Raw genomic sequence first — 23,565 nt, forward strand, 5'->3', positions numbered from 1 at the left:
GGAGAGAGGGAGGGAGGGAGGAAGGAGGGAAGAAAGAGAGAAAGAAAAGAGAAATAGATGCTTGGGATTTAAGGTTGTACAACAGAATGGCTTTAATGCATCCAGAGAGGGCTATACAATGAACTTGGCCTAATTAGCACAATGTTCTCATTAACTAAGCCCTTAGGAGTAGAGCAGAAATTAGGTCACATGGTTTGACCACTGGTCTGAAACAGGGTGTGACAACAGGACAGAGTATTTGTAACTGAGACAGAGAAATCCTGCATCACAATAACTATACGGCAAACATACACCACGGCTGGTTTCCTAATGTGACCTGATGATTATTTAATGAAACAGATCATTAATATAAAATGAAAAAACAGAATCTCTAAATATTATCATTAAATGTATTCACCAATTGTATTCCAGTTTCAATGAAAGGTCAATGTTAGACTAATCATTATTTTAGCTACAAATGATTTTCTTCTTCTAGTTCATGAACATGGTTCCCTAACTAAACACCAACATCTGTTTAAGTCTGTCTCTGAAAACCGCTTTTCAGGAGAAAAGTGCAAACTACTGAGTGATGTAGGGGGAAAATGTGCTCAAAATGACAAAAGCAAAATTCAAACGGAAAAAAAACACTGAAAATCATGGAGATGAAGAAAGAAAAAGATATTTACTCAGTGCATGACCTCTGTGTATCTCTCTCTAGCAAAGCTTGAGGAATATTTCTGACAAATACTCATTTACTTGACTGACTACTGCAGTTGGGTGGGTGTAAAAAAGGTGGGTTGAGCTAATGATGTTGTAATGAAGAAAACATTACCTATTTCAAAATCCTCATCCTCAGTAAGCATTTCTGCCTGTGGAACTGCTGGGGGAGGCTGACATTTCTTGAGCTGGAATGCTACATGGTTCATAAAAAACAATAAGAGCAATTACATTTGCTGAATAAACAGAAATCTTACAAAAAGCATTCCTCTTATGTTGTGTTGTTGTAATGCTTAGGTACAGGAACATGTCTGTATTTGTAAATCATAGTTTTACGAAAGTCTTGAGCTTCAAATGCTTACAGAATTACTTAATATCAAGGAATATCTAAAATTGAAAGGAAAAAGTATAAAATTTAAAATATTATAATGTTTAAAGAAAAACACTTTACATATATTTGGAATTCTGCAAGAGAAATGGTTCCACATCCATGTCTGGCTCTGACATGGTCCTCCTCTGTCTCTTGTCCTGAGGAAGTCCATGTGGCAGGCCTCATGAGAGATGAGGGACTGGTATCTTTTTCCCTAAATTATTTAGCATTCATTCTCAAAATCAGTAAAGACTGGCTTTGTTCCCTCTGCAATCACATGACATTTGCTCTCGAGGTTCATCTGAAGACAGAGATGAGGAAATCTATGAAAGGCGCTAAATGTATTTCAGTGGTCTCCATATCAGAGTTTCACATACAATACACTTATCTTGGAGTAAATCCAAGCTTACTACAAAAGAGATGGGAAATAATAAATACATCAGGAAGAAAAAAAGGGTCATGGGAACCTCTGGCATGAAATGCGAGAAAATCCTATTGGTTCTCGGTTGGCAGAATCAAGGAACCTTAGATGGAAACAAGGTTTATGTCGACGCTATGAGAAAAATCAACTGGAATTCTTTGCCTTCATCAACAGAGCGAAAGTACACTGACCATGAAAATTGAGGACAAAGAAACCTCCATTTGAAAAGTCGCTGTGAAACTTCAGCAGGACTTGATTGGTGGAACTGTACGCTGTTTCCAGGGCTGTGTTTCCACTGAAAACTCCCAGCTGAGGCGAATTCTGATCGGGACCATCCCTAGGAAAGAGAAGGGGAGTCATCTGAGGAGAAAGTTCCTAGTTACAGCTTAGATTAACAACCAGTCGGGCTCCATCTCGGTGAAAGACGATGGTCTGACCCCAGGATCCATCTGAAAAGTCTGGTCTTCAAACCAGAAGCTCGGGCTCACTTGTTCCTTCCACAGCTGACCTTTTCTGAGGCATTTCTGAGACCAGGTCACGTTTATTCTAGTGACGGCAATGCCATTTATCAGCTTCTTCTCAAATGCTCACATTTTAAAGTCTAAATTCAGAGTGTCTCTTTAATCACAGGTGAGATTTATGGAGCTCTTGCTACTGAATTGAAATATTTTAAAAAACTGAATAAAATATTGCTGTCTTCTAGATACCGTGTTTAGAAATATCAAGATACTTAACATTCACAGTTGATGGGACTCCAGTCTCTGTCTCACGCACATTCGGACAACAGGGGCTCATTCCGCTGTTGTTCCCTGATGAAGATTTTCCTGCTACCTCCTAAATCTACCAGTTAATCCGAGCAGACCTGCTGATATTATTGTGTGGATCTTCATTTGGTGTTGTCTGTTTTGCTTTGCTTCTGAAATGGCAGCTTCATGTGGTCAGTTTAACCTTTCAAGTTGTCCATTCCCCCTCATTCCCATGACCGGGATGCCCCTCCCTGTCAGGCTTATTTCTACAGCCTCAAAGGCTTCTTGGACTCTTCTCCCTTCTCGGCCAGCTGACATGCTTCCCACACAATGAGACTGCGTATTCTGAAACCAGGATCTGGTCTTGTAATTCTCTTTCTTATAACCCTAAGGTGAATCCTTGTTGCTCTAGGATGAAGCCTGAAACCCTTAACATGATTTATGAGGTTCTGTATGGTCCACCCTGCTTACCTGGCCAGGTCACCTCTTCTCCCTGGGCTCTCAGGAGACTTCAGCCACTACATACCTGGTGTCTCCCAACACCTGCAACTCTCCCTGTTCTCTTGCCTTACAGATTTTCCAATAAATTGAACAACCACTACATTTACAACAACTTTGCCAACATACACACACACACACACCACACACACAACCTTGTTAAGTGTGATTACTCCTTGAGTTTTCAGGGCAGTTTCTTCCAAAAGCACATCCTGGCTCTTCAACTCTGGGTCATGCCCCGACAGTACGCTCTACTTTTTCTACCATGGTTTGACAGAGAAATTGTCATTCCCATTTCCCACATAAACTCTAACCTCCAAATGCAAAGGTAGGAATAGTCATTCCCATAGATAGGAACATTTAGTCAAGGAGAGTTTAAGTCACTTATCCAGACCACGTGGCTCATTCGACAGGGAGCCAGGGCTACATCCCCATTTAGTATCCCCTACACAGCACATGGGAGGGCGGTTCTGCAAGGTTTATAAAGCACGGAGAGAAAGCTGTGTGTAATCATTTCTGCAATCATTTCTAGAAGCATCAAATTCTTATAATGGCAAAGGATCCTATCAGCTTTTCTTTCAGGAAAAACAGCCATCACACTTAAAAATGAAAAATAAAACAGGGAATTCCCTGGTGGTCCAGTGGTTAGGACTCCGTGCTTTCACTGCTGAGGGTCCCGGGCTCAACCCCTGGTTGGGGAACTCAGATCCCACAAGCTGCGTGATGCAGTCAAAAAAATAAATAAATAAAAATTGAAACAGAAAACAAAAATGAAAAATAAAATAATCATGGGATAGTCTCCTATATCGAGAGTAATCCTGAATACATCTACCATGTAGTAAAACTCAAAAACAGTACCTAAGGTTTCTTCTCTGTAACTCTAGATTTACTTGGTAACTTTCCTTTTTGATATTTACCTAACTACTCCATTTCTAAATAGATTTAAGTGACCCGTCAGTGGTTACAAGAATGGTTTATCACAACGACAGATGGTGTTTCAGGGAAGGTTCTCATACCAAACAGCGATGTAGTCGTTGACAGCTTCAGTCTGCAGCAAGGTGAAGTTGATGTAGACGCCATGACCGGGCGGCACCATGATGAGCCAGACACAGTCCTTCAGAATGGGGTACTCGTCCGGAAACCCAGGGGAATAGATGGTCCCGTTCTGAGATGTCACGTTATACCCGCAAGGAGCTGAGAAGGAAGTAAGAAAAATCAAGCCCACACAGTCCACTTACAAAGGATACAGTGAAATGTTTCTCAGTCTCTAAGGTCCCTCAGGCAAAATTTGCCTTCTAAGAAATAATTGTGAAATATCTCTCAGGAACTACTTTGTCAAAATAATCCCCCTAAAGTCTTAAAACCTTGGAAGAATTATACTTCTTAGCTACGTTATCTAGGTTTCATTTAATATATTCTCCAAACATTCAAAATACGCTTAGGATAAAGTCATTTCCACATAATTAAAAAGAAAGAAAAAACCCTTAGTCAGTTGTCTCCTGTGACTGAGATGATAATCCATTGGACCATCTGATGCAAAACGGATGTTGAAATTATGCATAAATATTTAACTGAAAGACAATTTTTTTTTTTGTTTCAAGTGAGATTTCTAAAGCCTATTTAAACTGTCTAAAAGAGAAGCATCTAAGTCTATTTGCCTTGAAACAAAGACATAATCAATTCTCCTCAGATCTACACCTGGAGAAATGAGATAAAATTACGTAAGTGGTATTTTATAGAAGCACTCCCATATCTCACCAGCTATCAATGATGTGAAGAATCCCAATACTCAAAGAGTCCATTTTTATTTTACTTAATAAAGGGATCATCACTGTTGCCATGGAAATTATTTTATTTTATGGAAAAATGAAATGACCATACATGAGCAGAAAATCTGAGACGTATTCTTTAATTTAGATTGTAGAATAATACATCAAAGTCATAGACAAGTAAAACTAAAAGCCAATAGATGCTATAAGAGTGTCTGTTACTAACAGGAATCTTGTGAGGCTTTCAAATATTTGCCACAAAAGTCATAAAATTTAGGTGGAGTGAATAAGCTGAAATACATTTTTATTAAAAGTTCAAAAACAATTCAAAATGATGACTGATGAAATAACATGAAGCACTATATGACACATCAACTATACAGATGCACCCTGATTTCAAAGGGGTTAGAAAATGTACCAGTGTCAAGTAGATTGAATCAGCCCGAGTTTGGGGTAAATTCATTAGAAGGGGCTGTGGAGAACATTTTACAAGTTTTATAGCATAATTATAAGTGGGGTTTGGAGTCAGACAGACCTTGACGTGTAACCTAGCAAAACAAAGTATACAGATACTTATAATCTTTAAAATAGGGCCAGAAACCACGTTGCAGTCACAACAAGCTACGGTGTACCCTGAAGATGCCATACTTTTTCTCAGCTGCAAACGTCAGGCCCTTGTCCACCTGCACGAAAAGCCCACATGCTTTTCTCCTACTTTGCTGCCCAGTGAACTGGTATCTTCCTTCAAAACTCAAATGTCACCACCCCCTGAAAGTCTCTCCTGGTGGCTTGGGCTCCAAGTGGCCATGGTCTACAGTTCACGGCCAGCTGTTCTTCACCATTAGACTAATGTCAGCAGGTGGGAATCAGGGACTATGTCCCCACCCCCACCCAACCTCCTTGCATTAATCCTATTGCTGGGCTCGGATCTCAATAAACATGGACAACAAATAACTGAGAGACTGAAAATGAGTGAGACAATGAATAGAAAACACTTTAAAAATAAGTGTGTTGACAGCAACATCCTTTTTGACTCACCTCCTAGAGAAATGAAAATAAAAGCAAAAATAAACAAATGGGACCTAATGAAACTTAAAAGCTTTTGCACAGCAAAGGAAACCATAAACAAGACAAAAAGACAACCCTCAGAATGGGAGAAAATATTTGCAAACGAAGCAACTGACAAAGGATTAATCAAAACGTACAAGCAGCTCATGAAGCTCAATATCAAAAAAACAAACAACCCAATCCAAAAATGGGCAGAAGACCTAGATAGACATTTCTCCAAAGAAGACATACAGATGGCCAACAAACACATGAAAGGATGCTCAATGTCACTAATCATTAGAGAAATGCAAATCAAAACTACAATGAGGTATCACCTCACACCAGTCAGAATGGCCATCATTTAAAAATCTACAAACAACAAATGCTGGAGAGGGTGTGAAGAAAAGGGAACCCTTTTGCACTGTTGGTGGGAATGTAAATTGATACAGCCACTATGGAGAACAGTATGGGCGTTCCTCAAAAAACTAAAAATAGAACTACCATACGACCCAGCAATCTCACTACTGGGCATATACCCTGAGAAAATCATAATTCAAAAAGAGTCATATACCACAATGTTCATTGCAGCTCTATTTACAATAGGCAGTCATGGAAGCAACCTAAGTGTCCACTGACAGATGAATGGATAAAGGAGATGTGGCACATACATACAATGGAATATTACTCAGCCATAAAAAGAAATGAAATTGAGTTATTTGTAGTGAGGTGGATGGACCTAGAGTCTGTCATACAGAATGAAGTAAGTCAAAAAGAAAAAAACAAATACCATATGCTAACACGTATATATGGAATCTAAAAAAATAATGGCTCTGAAGAACCTAGGGGCAAGACAGGAATAAAGATGCAGACGTAGAGAATGGACTTGAGGACACAGGGAGGGGGAAGGTTAAGCTGGGACAAGTGAGAGAGTGGCATGGATATATATACACTACCAAATGTAAATTAGATAGCTAGTGGGAAGCAGCCACATAGCACGGGGAGATCAGCTCGGGTGCTTTGTGTCCACCTAAAGGGGTGGGATAGGAAGGGTGGGAGGGAGATGCATGAGGGTGGAGATATGGGGATATATGCACACGTATAGCTGATTCACTTTGTTATACAGCAGAAACTAACACACCATTGTAAAGCAATTATACTCCAATAAAGATGTTAAAAAAAAAATGTGTGTTGAAGCCATTGGGCTGACCTACCTGATGTGTGACTTGAGGTTAATCATTTGGTATTGATTTATAGCTCTAAGGTTTCCCTTTAGCATTCTGACTCTTTAATTTGCATCTAAAACCACACTATTTGGAGTAGTACTCTTCCCATTGGGGGGAAGAAAACAAAACAACAAACAAACAAAAAGCACGGTGCCCACCTCTTAAAGGTCAAAATAAATGATATGGTTATTTTCTTGGTAAAACACATTCTGACATTATGTCACTTAATATATTTGCCATGATTTACCTATGATATTCAAATAACAAATCCTTTCACTCATGTGTTCAATGAGTGTTTATTGAGAGTCTATTAGGTACCAGACAGTGGGGCTGGAGCTGGGGATACAGCAAAGACCCACAGACACCCCATCCCTGCCCTTGCAGACCTCACTGCACACTATGTAGTGATGAGGAAAGATGTTAAAAGCTAAATAAGTATAACATTCAACTTGGGTAATAATACTGTCAATGCACACATAACGTTTTCTCAAGGCAAAATCCTGCTGTGTGGCCTGTAGTGAGAAAACGTACGGCCCTACAACAGTGAGTCAAAGCTGCATCTCCATTTTCTCTGGCCTGTCCAGGATCTCTTCCCAGAGGCTTTCCCCTCACCTTAGTGGCACCAAAGGTGTATTTTGAGTTCCATGTGTGAGCAGCATCTCAGGTGAACTCTGAAGCAACAGTGAACCTGTGATCTAGCCCACATGAAATGCATCCACCCCCATGCTCTCCCTGACGGTGAGATTCAAAGAAGACCCTCCAGTGGAGATGAATCACAACCCCGGGGTAGAGCATCCAGTCACTGGAGGGGTCCCTGTACCACAGCCAACCACCTATCTGCCAAGCAGCCTGGTCCCAGCGGGAGGGGCAGGCAACCCACCAGCCAGGAGAGAGACCACCGGGGTATCGTGCACTGCACTTCGCAACTGGGAGTGATACAGATGCCGCACTCCCCTCCACCCCAGGGGCCAGAGTCAACACACACGTATCCGTCTATGTATCCATGAGCATACACTGAGGCAGCACAACTTATAAGAAGAAATACATGCAGTTCTGGCCTTCTTCCCTGTTCTTGGCACAGAACTCCTAAAACCCTCAGAATTTCCAAAGTGATGAAGATCAAACTGTCTTTTATTATTCATAACAGGCCCCTTCCAGCCACACCTGAGTTTATGTTAATGCGGTGATTTGGAAAGCTCTGAAGCCTGGGGGCTGGTTGCCCGGGGAACCAACCTATGACTGGAGGTTCAGCCCCACCTCCACCTCTGGGAAGGAAAGAGGAAGGGGGGTCGACTTAATCTCCAACCTAAGGGCCCAGGATTTAATCAATCGTGCCTATGTGATGAATCCTCCTTTAGAGAAAAGAAAGGAGGGGTGGTCCAGAGAGGTTCCGGTTGGTGGAGGGTGGAGCTGTGGGAGGTGGGACGGAGCACCTGGACAGGGCTGCAGGCCCCTCATCTCTTCCACCTGGCTGTTCCCGGGCTATATCCTTGGTATTGATAATTAGTTACCTAGTAAGTAAAATGTTCAGTGGCTCCAGCCAATTAATCCAACAGGAGGAGGGAACTATGGGAATCTGCAGTCTATCAGAAGTACAGGTGACAACCTGGATTTGCATCTGAAGTTGGGGCAGGGAGGGGGGGCAGTCTTGTGGGACTGAGTCTGTAACCTGGGGATCTGAAGCCGTCACCAGGGAGACAGCATCAGAACTGAGTTCCCGTGTAGGACATCCATCTGGTGTCACAGAATTGCTTGCTTAGGAAGAGCTCACACACTGGTGGCCAGAAGTGTCAGAAGTGGGAGTACTGCATGTAACTCTTTACACATACATCTATGTTAAGAATAAAAAGCTTAGTTTGGGAGGAAGGATTGCTGTGAGAAGCATAGCCAATCAAAGTCCTCAAGTTATTTCTGTATGTATTTCTCCAGAGGAAAATAAGTACATACAAATGATTAAGCTGTCTATTTCCATCAAGTTCTAGAGACAGCTTAGATATACTGAATATGATGGAGGTGAGGCATCACCTGAATGTCTCAGCAGATGTGGATTATTACCACGATGTTAAAACTTTTTAAAAAGACCTTAGAAATATATCTACATAAATATTTCAGTGTTAAAGAATTAATTAGGTCAACAAAATACTTTAAATTTTGCACTATATGTCTAAGTGTAGATGCATATTTAATTATGAAATTACATTTAGTAAATTAATAAGCCACAGCCTTCTTAACCATATTTTAACAAGTATAACCCATTTTTAAAAATTGAGACTTCTTAAGTTACGGTAAAAATAATGGCTTAAATTTCTCAGGTCACTTTCAGAGATATACTTTCATTTATTTATTATAATAAGATCACACTTGTAGTCCAGATTTTTTTCAGATAAATTCATTATATACTAATTTTACATAACAGATTCTTATGCAAATTAGCAGCATATTCATACAAACCAATTTAATATACACTTGTGAAGCTTGATGGCTTAAGATTTAAAATTCTTGGATCTTAATTGTCTGAATTGCTCAGTTTTTAATAAAGATGCCCAGAACTTGTTCAAAGTATCTTTTTTTTTTTTTTTTTCCTAAGATTCTTCTGAAGTGTACAGGGCTGGACCTTTGAAGAGTGTTTTTCAGTACACTTGCCCTGTATACCAAGCATAAATCTGAAATGATAAACCACTCTGTGTTAATAGGATACATTTTAGGTGAGGATATTGGATAATCAGAGCGTCTGCTGGTGTCCCGTGAGGGGCCTAACTGTAGTTTACTTGAATCCTGATAGGCATCTGAACAGCCCACCATTCTCAGGAAATAGGACACTTTTTTATTTAACTTTTTGGAAATGCAACCTTTTCTAGATAAAATAACTTTTGTTTTAAAATAACACCCCCCAGTTATTTTTTTAGAATTTAATCTAATATGGAAGACATTAAAAACATCTTGGAACACTTGCTTTACAATATAAGAATTTTACATGGATCTTATGTTTTGATTTTTTATTCTGTCTATGACATTATAGGTATGAAGAGAGACAAAATGGCAAAAGTATCTAGTAGTAAAGAATCTGACCTTACCTAAAGAAAGGTCTGGCATTTGCCCTGGATTCTGGGAGTTAATTTTTTGCCATACCTGATAGGAGTGTCTTTGTTTCTCCTGGGGGCCTGGCCACATCCCTTAGTCTTAGGATGGGGCTGGCCTGCCAGAAAGTCCAGCCCTGCGATTTAGGGCGGGGCCTTTGGGTCACAGGATATCAGCTGGTCTGGAAACTGATTATCAACCACTAGATAAGCAATCATCAGTGATGCCTACATGAAGGAGACCCAATAAAAACTCTGGGCACTAAGGCTCAGCTGAGCTGCCCAGGGCGGACGTTCTCCATGCATATTGTCACAAGTCATTTCTGAGGGTGAGGCACCCCCTACATTCCACCCTGTGCATCACTCTCTTGGATGATTTTAATGTCTTTTTCCTGTTATAAACGACAGTCTTGAGTATAATAGCTTATTGAGTTCTGTGAGTCCTACTAGTAAATTAGCCACGCTTCAGGGTGGCTTGGGGGCAGTCCTGGAACTTTCACGAGGTACCAGGAGTCTTGGGCTGTCTTGGATGTCTGGAGGATTTTAGCTTCATGGTTTGGCCAACTCTGGGTAGCATTATACATCATATATCATCCAAAAAGATGTATCTTGTTATCTTCACACTGACAAAATAATTCTAAGCCAGCAATTATTTCCATGTTGGAAAGCTGGATTTGAAAAAGCAATGAAATCTAATTAAATACATAATTCTATTTTTTTATATCGAGCCAAGGAATCTCCTATTTACGTATGAATTCAAAGGATTCCGGCAAAAATTGCAAGTAAAAAGGGCTTTCAATCTTGACAATTCAAAGTAATTTATATATATAAATATATGAATTTTTAAATGGTGAGTAGTACAAAAAGTTTTTAAAGTGTGTTAATAAAAAATACCAGATATGCTACTGCTATTCTTAGTTTTAGAAAATAATTTAAAATGCTATTTTACGTTATTATATTTGTAGTCAACTAAAATAACTATTTTTTAAAAAAATACAGTGAATATTTTTCTTTTATAGCTGTTTATATAATGAAAAAGAATGGAAAAGTACAGGTGAAAAATGTGATTTAAAAAGTCTACCAATTTGCTTTTATTTTTTTTACTTCTTCAGTAGAAATTCAAACACAGACAGATGCCTTCCCCTTTTTGCCCCTGGGATATAAGTATTTAGCATTTCAAAAGTCCACAGAGTTGGTAATTTCATTATTTTTTATTCAGAGGTACTGTATTTATAATGTTAGAACATTAGGTTTATGGTAACTTTTCTATTTCATATGCTTTCTTCATAAACAAAGTACTTGATCTATTTAACTTAATATTGTAAAAATTTCAGAGTCGTCATAAAAATTAGACAGCCAAACAGAAGCTTTAAAGAAGTGATTTCTGCTCAGACTAGGGATATTCACTGAAACCAGATCTGACCTTCATGCACCAGTAAAGGACCCTACTTAATTTTTTCCTAAGATTGCTCCTGCACTATGTCTTTGCTCACACTACTGCTTCTATCTGAGATGGTCTCTCCCTCTGAGTAGCAAAATAGTACGTGTCCTTCAAGGCCAACTACAAAAATAAAGTCAGTTTTCTGAAATACAAAATCAATATATGATCATTATAAAAGTTAAACAATAGAAAATATCTAGGGTGAAATAGAGTACTCTTTTCCCCTCTAATCCAGCAATTTGGTGGAACTACTGTAAAACTAAGCACTGCTCTAGTCATAAAGATTTCCCAAGCAAACACCATCTTCTGTATTTGTAACTCATCAAAATGCTCTTTGTGCCTGATTTTGCATAATAAATATTCATGTTTATTGTTCTGTTACCCTTGTAGTTTCCTTGAGGGCAAGACCTATTCTTTTTTTTTTTTACCTTACTGGCATATGATACATTCCTGAAATACTAAGTAGAATGAGTTTAACATAATAGATTCCCAATAAAAATTTGTTGAACAAATTAATGAATTCTCAAATACATTCACTTAATATTTCAGGCACCATTATACACATGAAAACTTAAATCGTTTCCAAGAAAAGTGATTAACCTACCATCACACCTTGGAAAAGGGTAGTTCCAGTTCCTGTTGATCCCATGCTGACAGGTGAGGACTCGGTGGCCGATTAAAATGTACCCAGGATAACACTCAAAAGATACCGACTGCCCCACACTGTAGTCCGAGTTGATCATATACCCATTCTGAAAAGGCGGCGGGTCTGGGCAGTTCTGTAATCCATAGGCTGGAACAGACAGACAGAGCCCAGCTCAGGAATAGCAAGTGCAATTTGTCTGGAATTAGAGGAGGGATATGATGGCGTGCAGCTTCTTAGAGTGAACTTTTTAGACATGAGTTTTAAACAAGGTCTTTACTAAGATGCCCATTACCATCCTAAGTTAAAACAGTAATTATTAGTAGTAGTAGAATTATAACAATTTGCATTTAATGAACACTTACTGTATGCTTTAGAAGTTACATAGCCCATACCAAAAATAAATTTGACAATGCTTACCTTGGAAAAAAAATGTATGTGGGGAATTTAATGAAAAAAAGAAATATAGATGATAATAAAAAATGCCTTTGTAAAGAACATCAGGTGAACACGGACCTAAACGGTTTTCTTCTAATTTAAAAGAAAACTATCCTAGCACTCCTTTCTAAGTGTTTCTAATTAGGAAACAGGTTGCTGTTTTGTTGAGTTCAGTTAATGTTCAGTGCAAATAAAATAAAGAAATCCATTTCGTTTTCTTAACTTTCTCCTTAAAAAGAAGTGTAGAATCATTACGCTAGCCATTGCGATCTATCAGTACAATCTCTTTATAATACATTGTTTATTGTGGTTTATCACTATATCACTAAGTCTTTTGTGTTCCCTAAAATAAACTCTAGGTAGGTTGGTGGATAATAAATGTTTGCAGACTGTGTAATTCAGAAATGTACACATAAATCAGTGAGAGTTAACAAATGCATAATTAGGTGTAATCTCCTGATAGTGAAAGCAGCTCTTCTGCCCCTTTCCTGTTTGCTCATTTCTGTTCCCCTCTAACCTGATTATAGGAATGAGATCACTAGGCAACTGAACATAACTCCTGACTTACGCTCTCATGCATGCACACCATGCCTTGCCTAACCTGTTGATTCTTTTCCTAGATTAGAACAGGTAAGAATGAGGAATTAAGCAGTTAAAGAATGACTAACTCTCCACCCCCCAAGAGCCCCCTTAGCAATCCTGCAGGCAGGTCATGCAGACGAGAAAACATCTGAAGAGAGAGTCAGCCGGTCTGCACGTAATGGACAGTGATGCAGAACCCAACCTCCTGCCTGATGACTCACTGAGATTCTCCCCCCGCCCTTTTCCTTTAAAAACTGTTATGACGGAGTAGAATCTTGGGAGTTGGTCTTGGGACACGAGTCCACCTTCTCCCCAGATTGCCGGCTTCTCTGATTAAAGCACCTTTCCTTTCTACTGACACTTGCCTCTTGATTATTGGCCTTTGAGTGGCGAGCAGCCAAACCTGAGTTTGGTAACAATATCGAATCTTAAAGCTAAATCAGCCGCCTTGTCAACAGCTTCTTACCTGCTCTGGTAGGAGGGTCATGCATACTTCAGAGAAGTGGAATCTCACCAGGTCATCATCTAGTGTTTATTTATTTTATTTATTTATTTTTAATTTAATTTTATTTTTTTATACAGCCGGTGCTCATTAGGCATCAATTTCATACACATCAGCGTATACATGTCAATCCCAATCGCCCAATTCATCACACCACCCCCACCCTCCCGCTTTCCCCCCTTGGTGTCCATACGTTTGTCCTCTACATCTGTGTCTCAATTTCTGCCCTGCAAACTGGTTCATCTGTACCAGTTCATCTGTACCATTTTTCTAGGTTCCATATATACGCGTTAATATAAGGTATTTGTTTTTCTCTTTCTGACTTACTTCACTCTGTATGACAGTCTCTAGATCCATCCACGTCTCAACAAATGACCCAATTTCATTCCTTTTTATGGCTGGGTAATATTCCATTGTATATACATACCACATCTTCTTTATCCATTCGTCTGTCGATGGGCATTTAGGTTGCTTCCATGACCTGGCTATCGTAAATAGTGCTGCAATGAACATTGGGGTGCATGTGTCTTTTTGAATTATGGTTTTCTCTGGGTATATGCCCAGTAGTGGGATTGCTGGATCATATGGTAATTCTATTTTTAGTTTTTTAAGGATCATCTAGTGTTTAGACTCTGCTCTTATACATAAAGGGGCTGGGAGCTCACTACTGACACAGTAATAAAGCCACTCTATGAAGAACCAACACAGGAGGAACTGCAGTTCAGCTTCTCCCTGTGATGCATTCCTGCTGCAAACAGACCCGTGCACGATCCCAGCACCATTGTTCTCACAGTCAACTGAAAATGGAATAATAATGTAAAGGATGCAAGTGACTGCCATGGAGGTCCTTCACGTGGCGAATAAAGTAAAATGAACATTTTCATTGTATATATAATTAGTTTAACCAGGTGATTACCATTGGTGATTTTAAATAAATCCTGAAAAATTATATGGTCTATGATTTGTGCCAGACATTTCCCAGAGTTTTAGACTTAATGTTTCTGTACTTAGAACCTGGAATAAAGAGGGGGTGAAAGAGGATGCTGGTAATAAGATGAAAGGGACAACATCGTAGCCTGTGTGATAGCTGATGGACATGTGAACGTGTGTGCAATGGAGCACTATTTAAGCAGATTGTTAAGACTGGAACACATGGAGTACGTGGCTTGGAAACTCTCAGGTTAGACTTCACGGGCAGGTAAGGGTTAGACTATGAACTGGCCTCTTTTCATGGTACAAGGATTGGATAGTTCCATAAAGATACTCCGGGGGCCACATGGAAAGATACCAACCAGGTCGTATTACAAGTGCACTTGCAATGTGAGAGATCAGCGTAGCTGCTGTTTGGCGTTTGGGGTTTCTCTTAATTAACATTTGCCAAATGTTAAACTTTGCTATAGAGGATTACTATTAATAGCTTTTTCTTAATGAATAAACTACTGAAATGGTATTTTTTCTTTAAAGTAACAATATGCAATGCCAATGAGTCAACTGGGTAAATCATTTATGGCAATGTGATTTGCCATGAAATTTTGGGAAAGCAATTTGAACAGAGCCATAAAGAATCAGTTTTTTAAACATTTAACCTAGTAATACCATTTACAGAAATCTCTACTATGAAAATAATTTCAAAGAAAAAGCCAAATCTTTAAATATGTTCATTGCATCATTACTTACACTATAGTAATCTAAATGTCTAAACAAATAAATTATGATATTTTGACTCATAAATACTGAAGAGGTAAGATGTTGTAATGTCATATCTTCCAATAGCCACAGAAATACACACATATACATATAGATATATGCAGTCGTATATGTATATATATATTTATTCATTTATATTTTCAATAAAGATACTGCACAGCTCACAGCAAGATACTACGGTTAAACCCTGACTATAGTTAGCAGGTTAAAAATTCCTTAATTTCAGTATCTTATATTTGCAATTGTATACGTCTCTGGACAAGAGTCAGATAAGCAGTTGAAGAGTGATTGGGAGCAAGAAAGCAGAAAGCAGAGGACGCAGCGGTGGCCAAGGTCTGGGAGCATCTTGACATAGTTCCTGGCACTGGCTCCTCCAGGGTCCAGAACCAAGTAGAACCTGGACGTAGAAGAGCCCTCAGGGTGGGAGTGGGGAGCCTCTCTCTAAGGGAGGCCCTGGACCCTCCATACTAACTCATAGCCACACACGCATGCACACCCACGCACGCACACACGCACACGCACCCCCCCCACACACACACCTCTCTCCTCCTTCCCCATAATGTGCCTCTCTCCCTGGCCCACTTGGCAATCACACAGCAAGGCTGCCTGCCTCTCCCAAGGACCACCCCACTCGGAAGGCCATGAAGCAGCCTCTTCCTGAAAGCCAGGCCTGGCAAATATCCACAGTGCATGGTTTCCCTCCTCGCAATATTGCTGTTTGAGTTAAAGTCACCTTATAGATCTGTGCTCAGAAAAAGAACAGAGACTCCCATGCTGCATTTCAACTATTAGCCAGTTTCCTCCTTTATTATACTCTTTTCAACTGAAATCAGCCACTTGTTCTCATTCTTGTTTTGCTTGAAATACAATAAGTTCTGTTGGAGAAATGAGGCCTCTAATACATCAAACATAGCTGCTAATGATAAAACTTAAAAAGTAAATATCAAAAACGGATTGCCAGTTTCCATGGGACGAAAATCAAATTAAACCATGTTCAACATCACCCTGCCCTCCCTGAAAGATTCTGTTCATGCTCTAGCGGTGCCCTTAGGGTATCAATACAAGAACCAATTATCACAGTACATTATAAAGGAGGTAACGGTAACAGTGATTCCTGATGAACAGTCACGTGAAACAGCATTTAGGACAGACCCACACACACATGCTCCACACGTTCATCACACACACTAATAATATGTCACACAATGCATTTCCCTACATGTGTTATGTGGTTTGTGGCATAATTTAAGACCGGCATTCAAGGTCTCTTTAGGGATTTATAAAGCCAGCCTATTTCTACCCGTCATCTAAACTCTGTGAAAGGGACTGAGATAGAAATTTCAGGGTTGCCTTTCTAGGTCCAACAGCTCTATGTTACCCTTGATTAAAAGAAAAAATGTTTTTTCTTTCTTTTTTTAATGACACTAATGCAGTTGTCCTGTATAGGAATTAAAGGGTAAAAGAGAGAGAGAGAATGCCAGCCCAGGTAGGCAGGACTATAGTTTTTATTACCTATTCATTTATTGAGTAAGATAAAAATCATGTATTGAGTGTCTACTAGGTTATAAATACTAGTTACAAATGGAAACTAGACAGAAATGGGTCCTGCTCTCATGAAACTTACATTCTATTTAGGGAAACAGACACAAATAAATCAATATGTTGGTAATTATGTAAAACAACTGTACAATTGTAAGTTGTGTAAACTATTATTAAAAAAATAAACAAGGACTAAAATAAAGGGGAAAAAAGCCCAGGATGAAAGTAAGTGAGGGTGATCAAAAACTGCTTCCTTGAACAATTAACGCTGAAATTGAGATCTGAGTGGGGAGAAGATGCAAGTCAGGCAATGCCCAAGAAAGGGAGACTCTTCAGCAGAGGGAACAGGAAGGGCCCAAGGACAGAAGGAAGTCAGTTCTCTGAGATAAGGTGGGGAGCTCCAGGAGAGGAGCTCCAGAGGCCGTCCTCCCAGAGCCCCTGCCCCTGCTCATGGTCTACAGCTTTTACAAGGGGAGAACCTAGTAGTGAAATGTGCCAAGCCACAGGAGAGGCATTAGGACATGTTTGCAAATGGACAGCGACATGTTTTTAAAAGCCAGGACCCATTCTTTATCACATAAATCATACCTGCCAGGCACAAGACATAATACAAAACCCACAGCTCATTTCAGAGTTTTCTTAAGAATTTACAATCCCAATTAAACTTGTTTTCAATTGTGAATTATATAGTAAGTATGAATATCAGGGACACTATTTTTAGGTCTTTGTTCTAAATCTCTTATTTAATGGAGTCCTTCACTATTTAAATATCAATATCAATATTCCCAAATTTTCAGCTAAGTCGTAAGTCACATTCTCTTTTTATAACAAATGTCTTCCCAAAGTTTGACTCATGGCCACTTACACAGTGATACATGCATTGGTCTACAGGCCTATTAGGTGTCTGAATTAAAGTAACTAAAAAGAAGTAATAAAAATAATTCTTTAGTATGCAAAAAATAGACGAGTTTTGGAAGGATTCCCATCGTGTGCTGCTTAGCACAGGTGCAGTAGATTTTTTATTACCTGCATTGTCGATGTCCATGTACCTCTGAATATCTGTGATGTGTCCATATACCTGGTTTCAGAGGTGGGAGTTTAATTAATGTGACCTCTGGGCTTGAGAGTGAAGAATCGCTCAACCAAGTGTCAGACCCTCATCTAAGCACAGTTTTGTTGTTCTGTACTCATCACTCATGGTCATTAATTCCCATACACTCGCTTTAATAATATAACACATTTTAATTTGAGAAAAAAAAACAACTAAGAGAGAAAAAGAAAAGACCACTTCACTGTAATTTGATAAGGAAGCCACTTCTAGCATAAAGAAGTAAAAATAATCATTTTCAAACAAATTCTGTTTCAACTGAAGGACATAGAGTCCTTCATATATTTCATATATTTTCATATATTTCCATGTTTGACAACTCCTAAAGACTTTTTGAGGTGTTATCCAGTTGTTCTACAAGATCTGTTGTCAGATCTATCACTGAAAAGTTGAATTAGAAACAGAATCATCAACCAACAGAGAAATAGGTTTTGAAGCACGTACAAGAGCCTGGAGGTCGTTTTGTAAAATAGTAGAGGCCCTGGGATGTGCTGGAAGGGAGCCCAGGGACTTGAGCTGGACCTGGGTCTCTCATCTAATGGATCTGGGATGCTGACCAAACCACTTCCACTCCAGAGGCTCATTTCTTCATTTATGAAAGGAGAATGAAGATACCTATCTTATTCACAAGAATTAACAGAGATAATAAACGCAATGACGTGGTTTGTATATACCAGTTCAGCAAGGTTAAGTCTTGACTGTAAGAAATGTCTGGTTTCTATGATGAAATTCCCTCACTCCAGGCAGAGCTCTTGAGCCACTTATCAGATGGGGGCAGACCAGCGGGGAGAAGCAACTTCTAATACGCGGATTGTGTGAAATACTTTAAGAAAACAGCCTCCTTACAGGGAGGAGAGACTGCAGTCTGCATCAACATCTACGCTGAATATGACCTCCAAGCCCTTTTCAAGTCCTCGGCTTCCTCTCAATGAAAAGATTAATCTGGTCATAGAAGTGGCTAAGGCTCGTATTGTAGTCAACGGAATTTCTCAAAGGCACACATACACAAGCTCACCAGTTTCCCAAAGTGGCTGTTATCATGGCTAGGATAACACATCACCTCCCTTTGTAACGATTGTCCACCTAAATGTTCTGTGTTCCTTATGCGAACACCTTGATCCCAGAACCTACTGATGACATCCACCTACATTAAGGCTGCAGCCAAACCCATGCCTTTCCCACTGCCCAAAGGCTCCCCTGCAGGACGGTTCACCAAATTGCTTGTTCACAGTTGCAACTACAATTGTGTCTTGTGCTTTGACCAACCAAGGATTAAGTGCCCAGGAATCCTTTTACATAATAGCCTTTACCTGGTGGAGAAACTTTTATTTCGACGCAAAGGAATTGTTGGACTCACTAAGACTACAGACTCACACATCAGACTCAGAATCCCTTCACTGCATCAGGAGCTTGGGGAGGACTGATGAAGAAGCACACGGCACATCTCAACTGGGATGTGGACACCTGAAGGCGCCGTCACCCAGGAGACACATCCACTGACATACCCGTCCAGGTGTGCCTTTGGTTCAGAGGAATAGCTCTCTTAAGGCAGAAAGTGGTTGAGATTGTTACTTTTACTTTCAGCAAACCCATAAAAGGAAAAGCAAATCCACGCGACCTGCAGGGAGGAAACTGGACAGCTTTTAAGATTTGGACCCTAGTCTCCAAGAGTCTAGTCCATGAACCACATTGTAGGCACTTTTCCATCCTGAAAAAGGACACCCTGGAGGGGATGAGAATTGATACAACTATGTATTACCCACTGTTTTAAGCATTTTTATGTGAAATAGGCTTCTTTATAAAGAGCCTCATGTTGAGCGCCTGATTCACTCATGCAGATGGTGGAAAAGGACAGAGGAAGCTCCCCGCCTTTATTCCTCAATGACTCAGAATATCACGTTAGAAGGAAAAAGAGTGACAGTCTTAGAGGCGTGTCAATTTCATGTATAAATTATGGTCGTATCTGTAAGGAACAGTGAGTGTGCTTACACAATCAGTTAGAATGAATTCTTCAGTTGCTCATTGCACATAAAGGCAGTTTAATTGCTTTTCCTCCTAAAGGGGAAAAAATTGGTATCCACAAACTATAGCCTATTTTCTCATAGATTCAATTCACTAAAAATGCAATGGTTTTGTGACTGTATGCATGAATAAGCAGCCTTAACATATCCTACTATGTTGGCTTTTTTTTTTTAAGGTGCATAGCACATATAGCAAAAGGAAAAAGATGTTTTTACCACCTATGGTTGAAGCACTTAAAATTATCTTTAAGTTTTTGGCATTCAACAATTACGCTTTATAGTGTAAGAAAGATAAAGAAAGTAAGAGAGAGAAAGAAAGATAAGGGAGGGAGGAGGAGAGGAGGAAGGAAGGAAAGAAGGAAGGAAGGAAGGAAGGAGGGAAGGAAGAGAGGAAATAGGGAAAGAGGGAAAGAAGGAAGATAAATATTCAGCTTCGCCAAATGTCAAGTCACAAAAAACAAAAGGAAAAGAAAATCACTAAAAATCTTAATATGGCAACATTTCACAAATATGAAAAAAAAATCTCAGTACCAGTTAGCCCATACCTTATACTACAAGAATAAGATAACACACAGAATTTTCTATTTCTTAGGAGAATCCTTTGTTTGGATCTGGGAAAATAACGATTATTCACATATATCAATCTCAAACGATATTTGCATCAAGTGTTTAAATTATAGGTGCTTGATGTGACAGCCTATGGAATCACGTAGTCACCTTTCTGATATCTATTACATTTTCTGACTGATATCTAATTAGTTGATAAATATCTTCGTCCTATCTCCCATCTTCCAGTTTTTGACTTAGAATTAGGGTACACGAACTCAATTTTATTTCACACAGTTCACCTTTCATTTCTCAAGTTCCGTGTAAGTCATTTAACTTCAAGACAGCTACATCTACTAGTAGCATTTTTGACCTTTATACGGTCATAAATAAATGAGAAGGCTTAGGAATAAGGGGTACAACACAGACATCATTGAGAATGACAAGAACTATCTGCATGATTTATGCATCTTCTTATGTGTTATTAATCATAAACTTAACTTATAAATCTCAGGTGGAACCTAGGAATTTTGATGTGACACACACACATCAGAGTTGTGCCACTTTGCCAACTTATAAATTTTATAAAATGACAAACTATCTAATTAAGTTTCATCCCTGTCAGGTAAGATACTCTGCAAGAAATCAGAATGCCTCATATTCGTGTTCTCCTTCTTTTTTACTTAATTTATTTTTATATCTCTCAATTATAGCAAATTAACTGCCCACATAAAAATATATAGGGATTTTTCTTTTAAAAATGTGGATACTTAAATGTAGAGTCAGGTGTCAAGTAAATAAAACGTTTGCTCAACCAACCAGACGTCTGGCCTAGATGCGGACCCAACAAATTTGAATGCCCGCCGGCCAGGCAGACAGTGTGGGATCACAGCTTGCAGGCAATACAGGACATTTCTGAAGTCAGTGCCTCTACACCCTGGAAGGGCCATCACTCTGACATTTCAGGGGACGGCTCCCGCCTGTCAATGTGGCCAAAAGTCATCCCTGACATTGCAACAGGAAAAGGGAAAGTAGATCTGTGGGTCTTTCACCAATTATGTGAAATCTAATTCTAAATATTGACAATTTTAAAAATATTAATATTTTGCTAACCAATCACAGCAGCTTTATGATCTCTAGTCTAAATGATTCCTACACAGACTTTCTGTGGTATTGTTGTGCCCTTCCTTCCTTCCTTTTTTTTTTTTAACATTCTTTTTGGGGTGAACTAATTGGTAGCTTTTGGAGCTATGTAGACATGGCCTTAGTAACCCTACCTGGAAAATATCGAGAAAGAAAACAAAAAACACTTTTTTGAACTGTGGCAGTTTAAAGCTACGTAAGATAAAATCTAGTTTCAAAACTACATGGCAAACAGTACTAGCATGGGAATCTGTATTTGACTTTTGCAATGTCAATAAAGAAAGAAAAGTTAAAATTTTCAATATATTATTAAGAATATTCAAATTGGGGGAGACTTCTCAAAAGTTCTTGGGGTCAACTGAGATATACCACTTAATTGGAAGCTTACTGTAGGAGAAATAATTATGCTATACTTTTCTTATTGACTCAAATACTAAGGTCGTGTCAAACAGTGAAGACTACCATGTAATAACCAAGTTTAAAATGATGATCACGAATGAAATGCTCATATTTTAACAGAATACACTTCAATAGGAATAGGGAAGGGGGAGAGACCAGATGTACAGAAATATGAAAGAGCAGCATGGGGTTCACAATAATACCATTCAAATTCTGAGTTGATCTAAGAGCCAGATGAAGGTGACACAATGAAAGAAAGCTGTGTTGAAGCTGAGACCTGCATCTCTCCTGGACCCTTCTCGTTGGGTTTGGTGCTTTCTCTCCTCTCCTCCCTCCCCCTCCAACAATCCATTCTCTGCATTGCAGGGACTTATCTTTTGCTAACGTACTTCAATGACTGCACCTGGAAACAACTCTGAATGTGTTACCACCCAACTCCCAAACAGTCTCCATCCTGCAAACCTCTCAGACTCTGTTCCTCTCAGCACTCCAGCTCTGTCCTCTCTGTTCTTTGAACATGGGAGCTCCTCTCTCCACCCGGACACACGTCCCTGCTCTTTACAGCCCCCGGCTCCTTCCCGTTCTTGTTCTTCAAGTCTCAGCCTCAGGGAGAGGCTCCGCCACCCACCACATCACCCTCATTATTTCCTCTGCAGTAGGTACCAAGCACACTGCCTCAGCCTGGGCACGTGGTCCCCATCCATGCCTGAAACTTTAAAATTGTCTCTTAAACGTGTTTTTTTACCTCCAGTCTCCCTCTTTTTGCCAAACCCATTTCTTGCCTGCTTAACAGTCCACAATGTATGTGGAGACTAAACTTTTAAAAAATGAACATATGACTAATGCAATTTTCACTGCAATATACTGAGTGTTTGTGTCCCCAGATTTGTATGTTGAATCCTAGCTCCCAATGTGATGGTTTTGGAAGTGGCTCCTTTGGGAGGTGATAGGTCATGAGGGTGGAGCCCCATAAATGGGGTTAGTGCCCTTATAACGCAGGCCCCACAGAGCTCCCTCACCCTTTCTGCCAAGTGATGACAGAGTGAGAAGATGCTGTCTGGGAACCAGGAAGCATGTCTTTGCCAGCATCTTGATCTTGGATTCACAGCCTCCAGAACTGTGAGCAACACATATATGCTGTTTAAAAGCCACTCAGGCTATGGTATTCTGTTAAAGCAGCCTGAATGGACTAAGACAGCCATTTTTAAACCTTCAACAGTTTATTACCCACCAGCTTTCCTAAGAGTTTTAATATGAACACCTTTAGCATTCTGGTGAAGTCCACTAACCTCAAACTAATATTTTAAATGCATAAACAAATACATCAGATTACAAAGGAAAAATTTACTTATGAAAGTGTGATGAAAGCCAGACTTGTGGTATAACTAGATGTACTGTTATTTCACTAAATGGCAGGTGGCAAGTGTAATAACTAAAGTCACTTCACAATATTGTATAGTAATATTTTGAGATATCTGCAATGATTGTAATAAAACATGGAATTATCTGTGATTTGGTGACAAAGCACAGGTTATGCTAATACTACATTCGCATCATTAGAGGTTAAGAGGAAAATATTAAAACTGTATTTTTACATTTATATAGAGATATTATGTATATTAATATTATATATAAATTATAATATCTAT

The 23,565-nt window shown here is 39.4% G+C and overlaps 1 protein-coding gene across 2 annotated transcripts in view; it reads right to left on the minus strand.

Annotated features, from left to right (window-relative positions):
- CSMD1 (CUB and Sushi multiple domains 1) overlaps positions 1-23,565 on the minus strand; it is a 1,750,344-nt gene that overhangs the window by 116,370 nt on the left and 1,610,409 nt on the right. For both annotated transcript variants that reach the window (XM_067722119.1, XM_067722118.1), the window contains exons 42-45: positions 11,893-12,081; positions 3,748-3,925; positions 1,679-1,824; positions 812-892 (exon numbers count right to left, since the gene is read on the minus strand). In XM_067722119.1, coding sequence (XP_067578220.1) covers positions 812-892; positions 1,679-1,824; positions 3,748-3,925; positions 11,893-12,081 — 594 coding nt within the window. The remainder of the gene's footprint in view (positions 1-811; positions 893-1,678; positions 1,825-3,747; positions 3,926-11,892; positions 12,082-23,565) is intronic.

This window comes from Pseudorca crassidens, chromosome 21, assembly GCF_039906515.1.
Source record: "Pseudorca crassidens isolate mPseCra1 chromosome 21, mPseCra1.hap1, whole genome shotgun sequence".
Classification (NCBI taxonomy): domain Eukaryota; kingdom Metazoa; phylum Chordata; class Mammalia; order Artiodactyla; family Delphinidae; genus Pseudorca; species Pseudorca crassidens.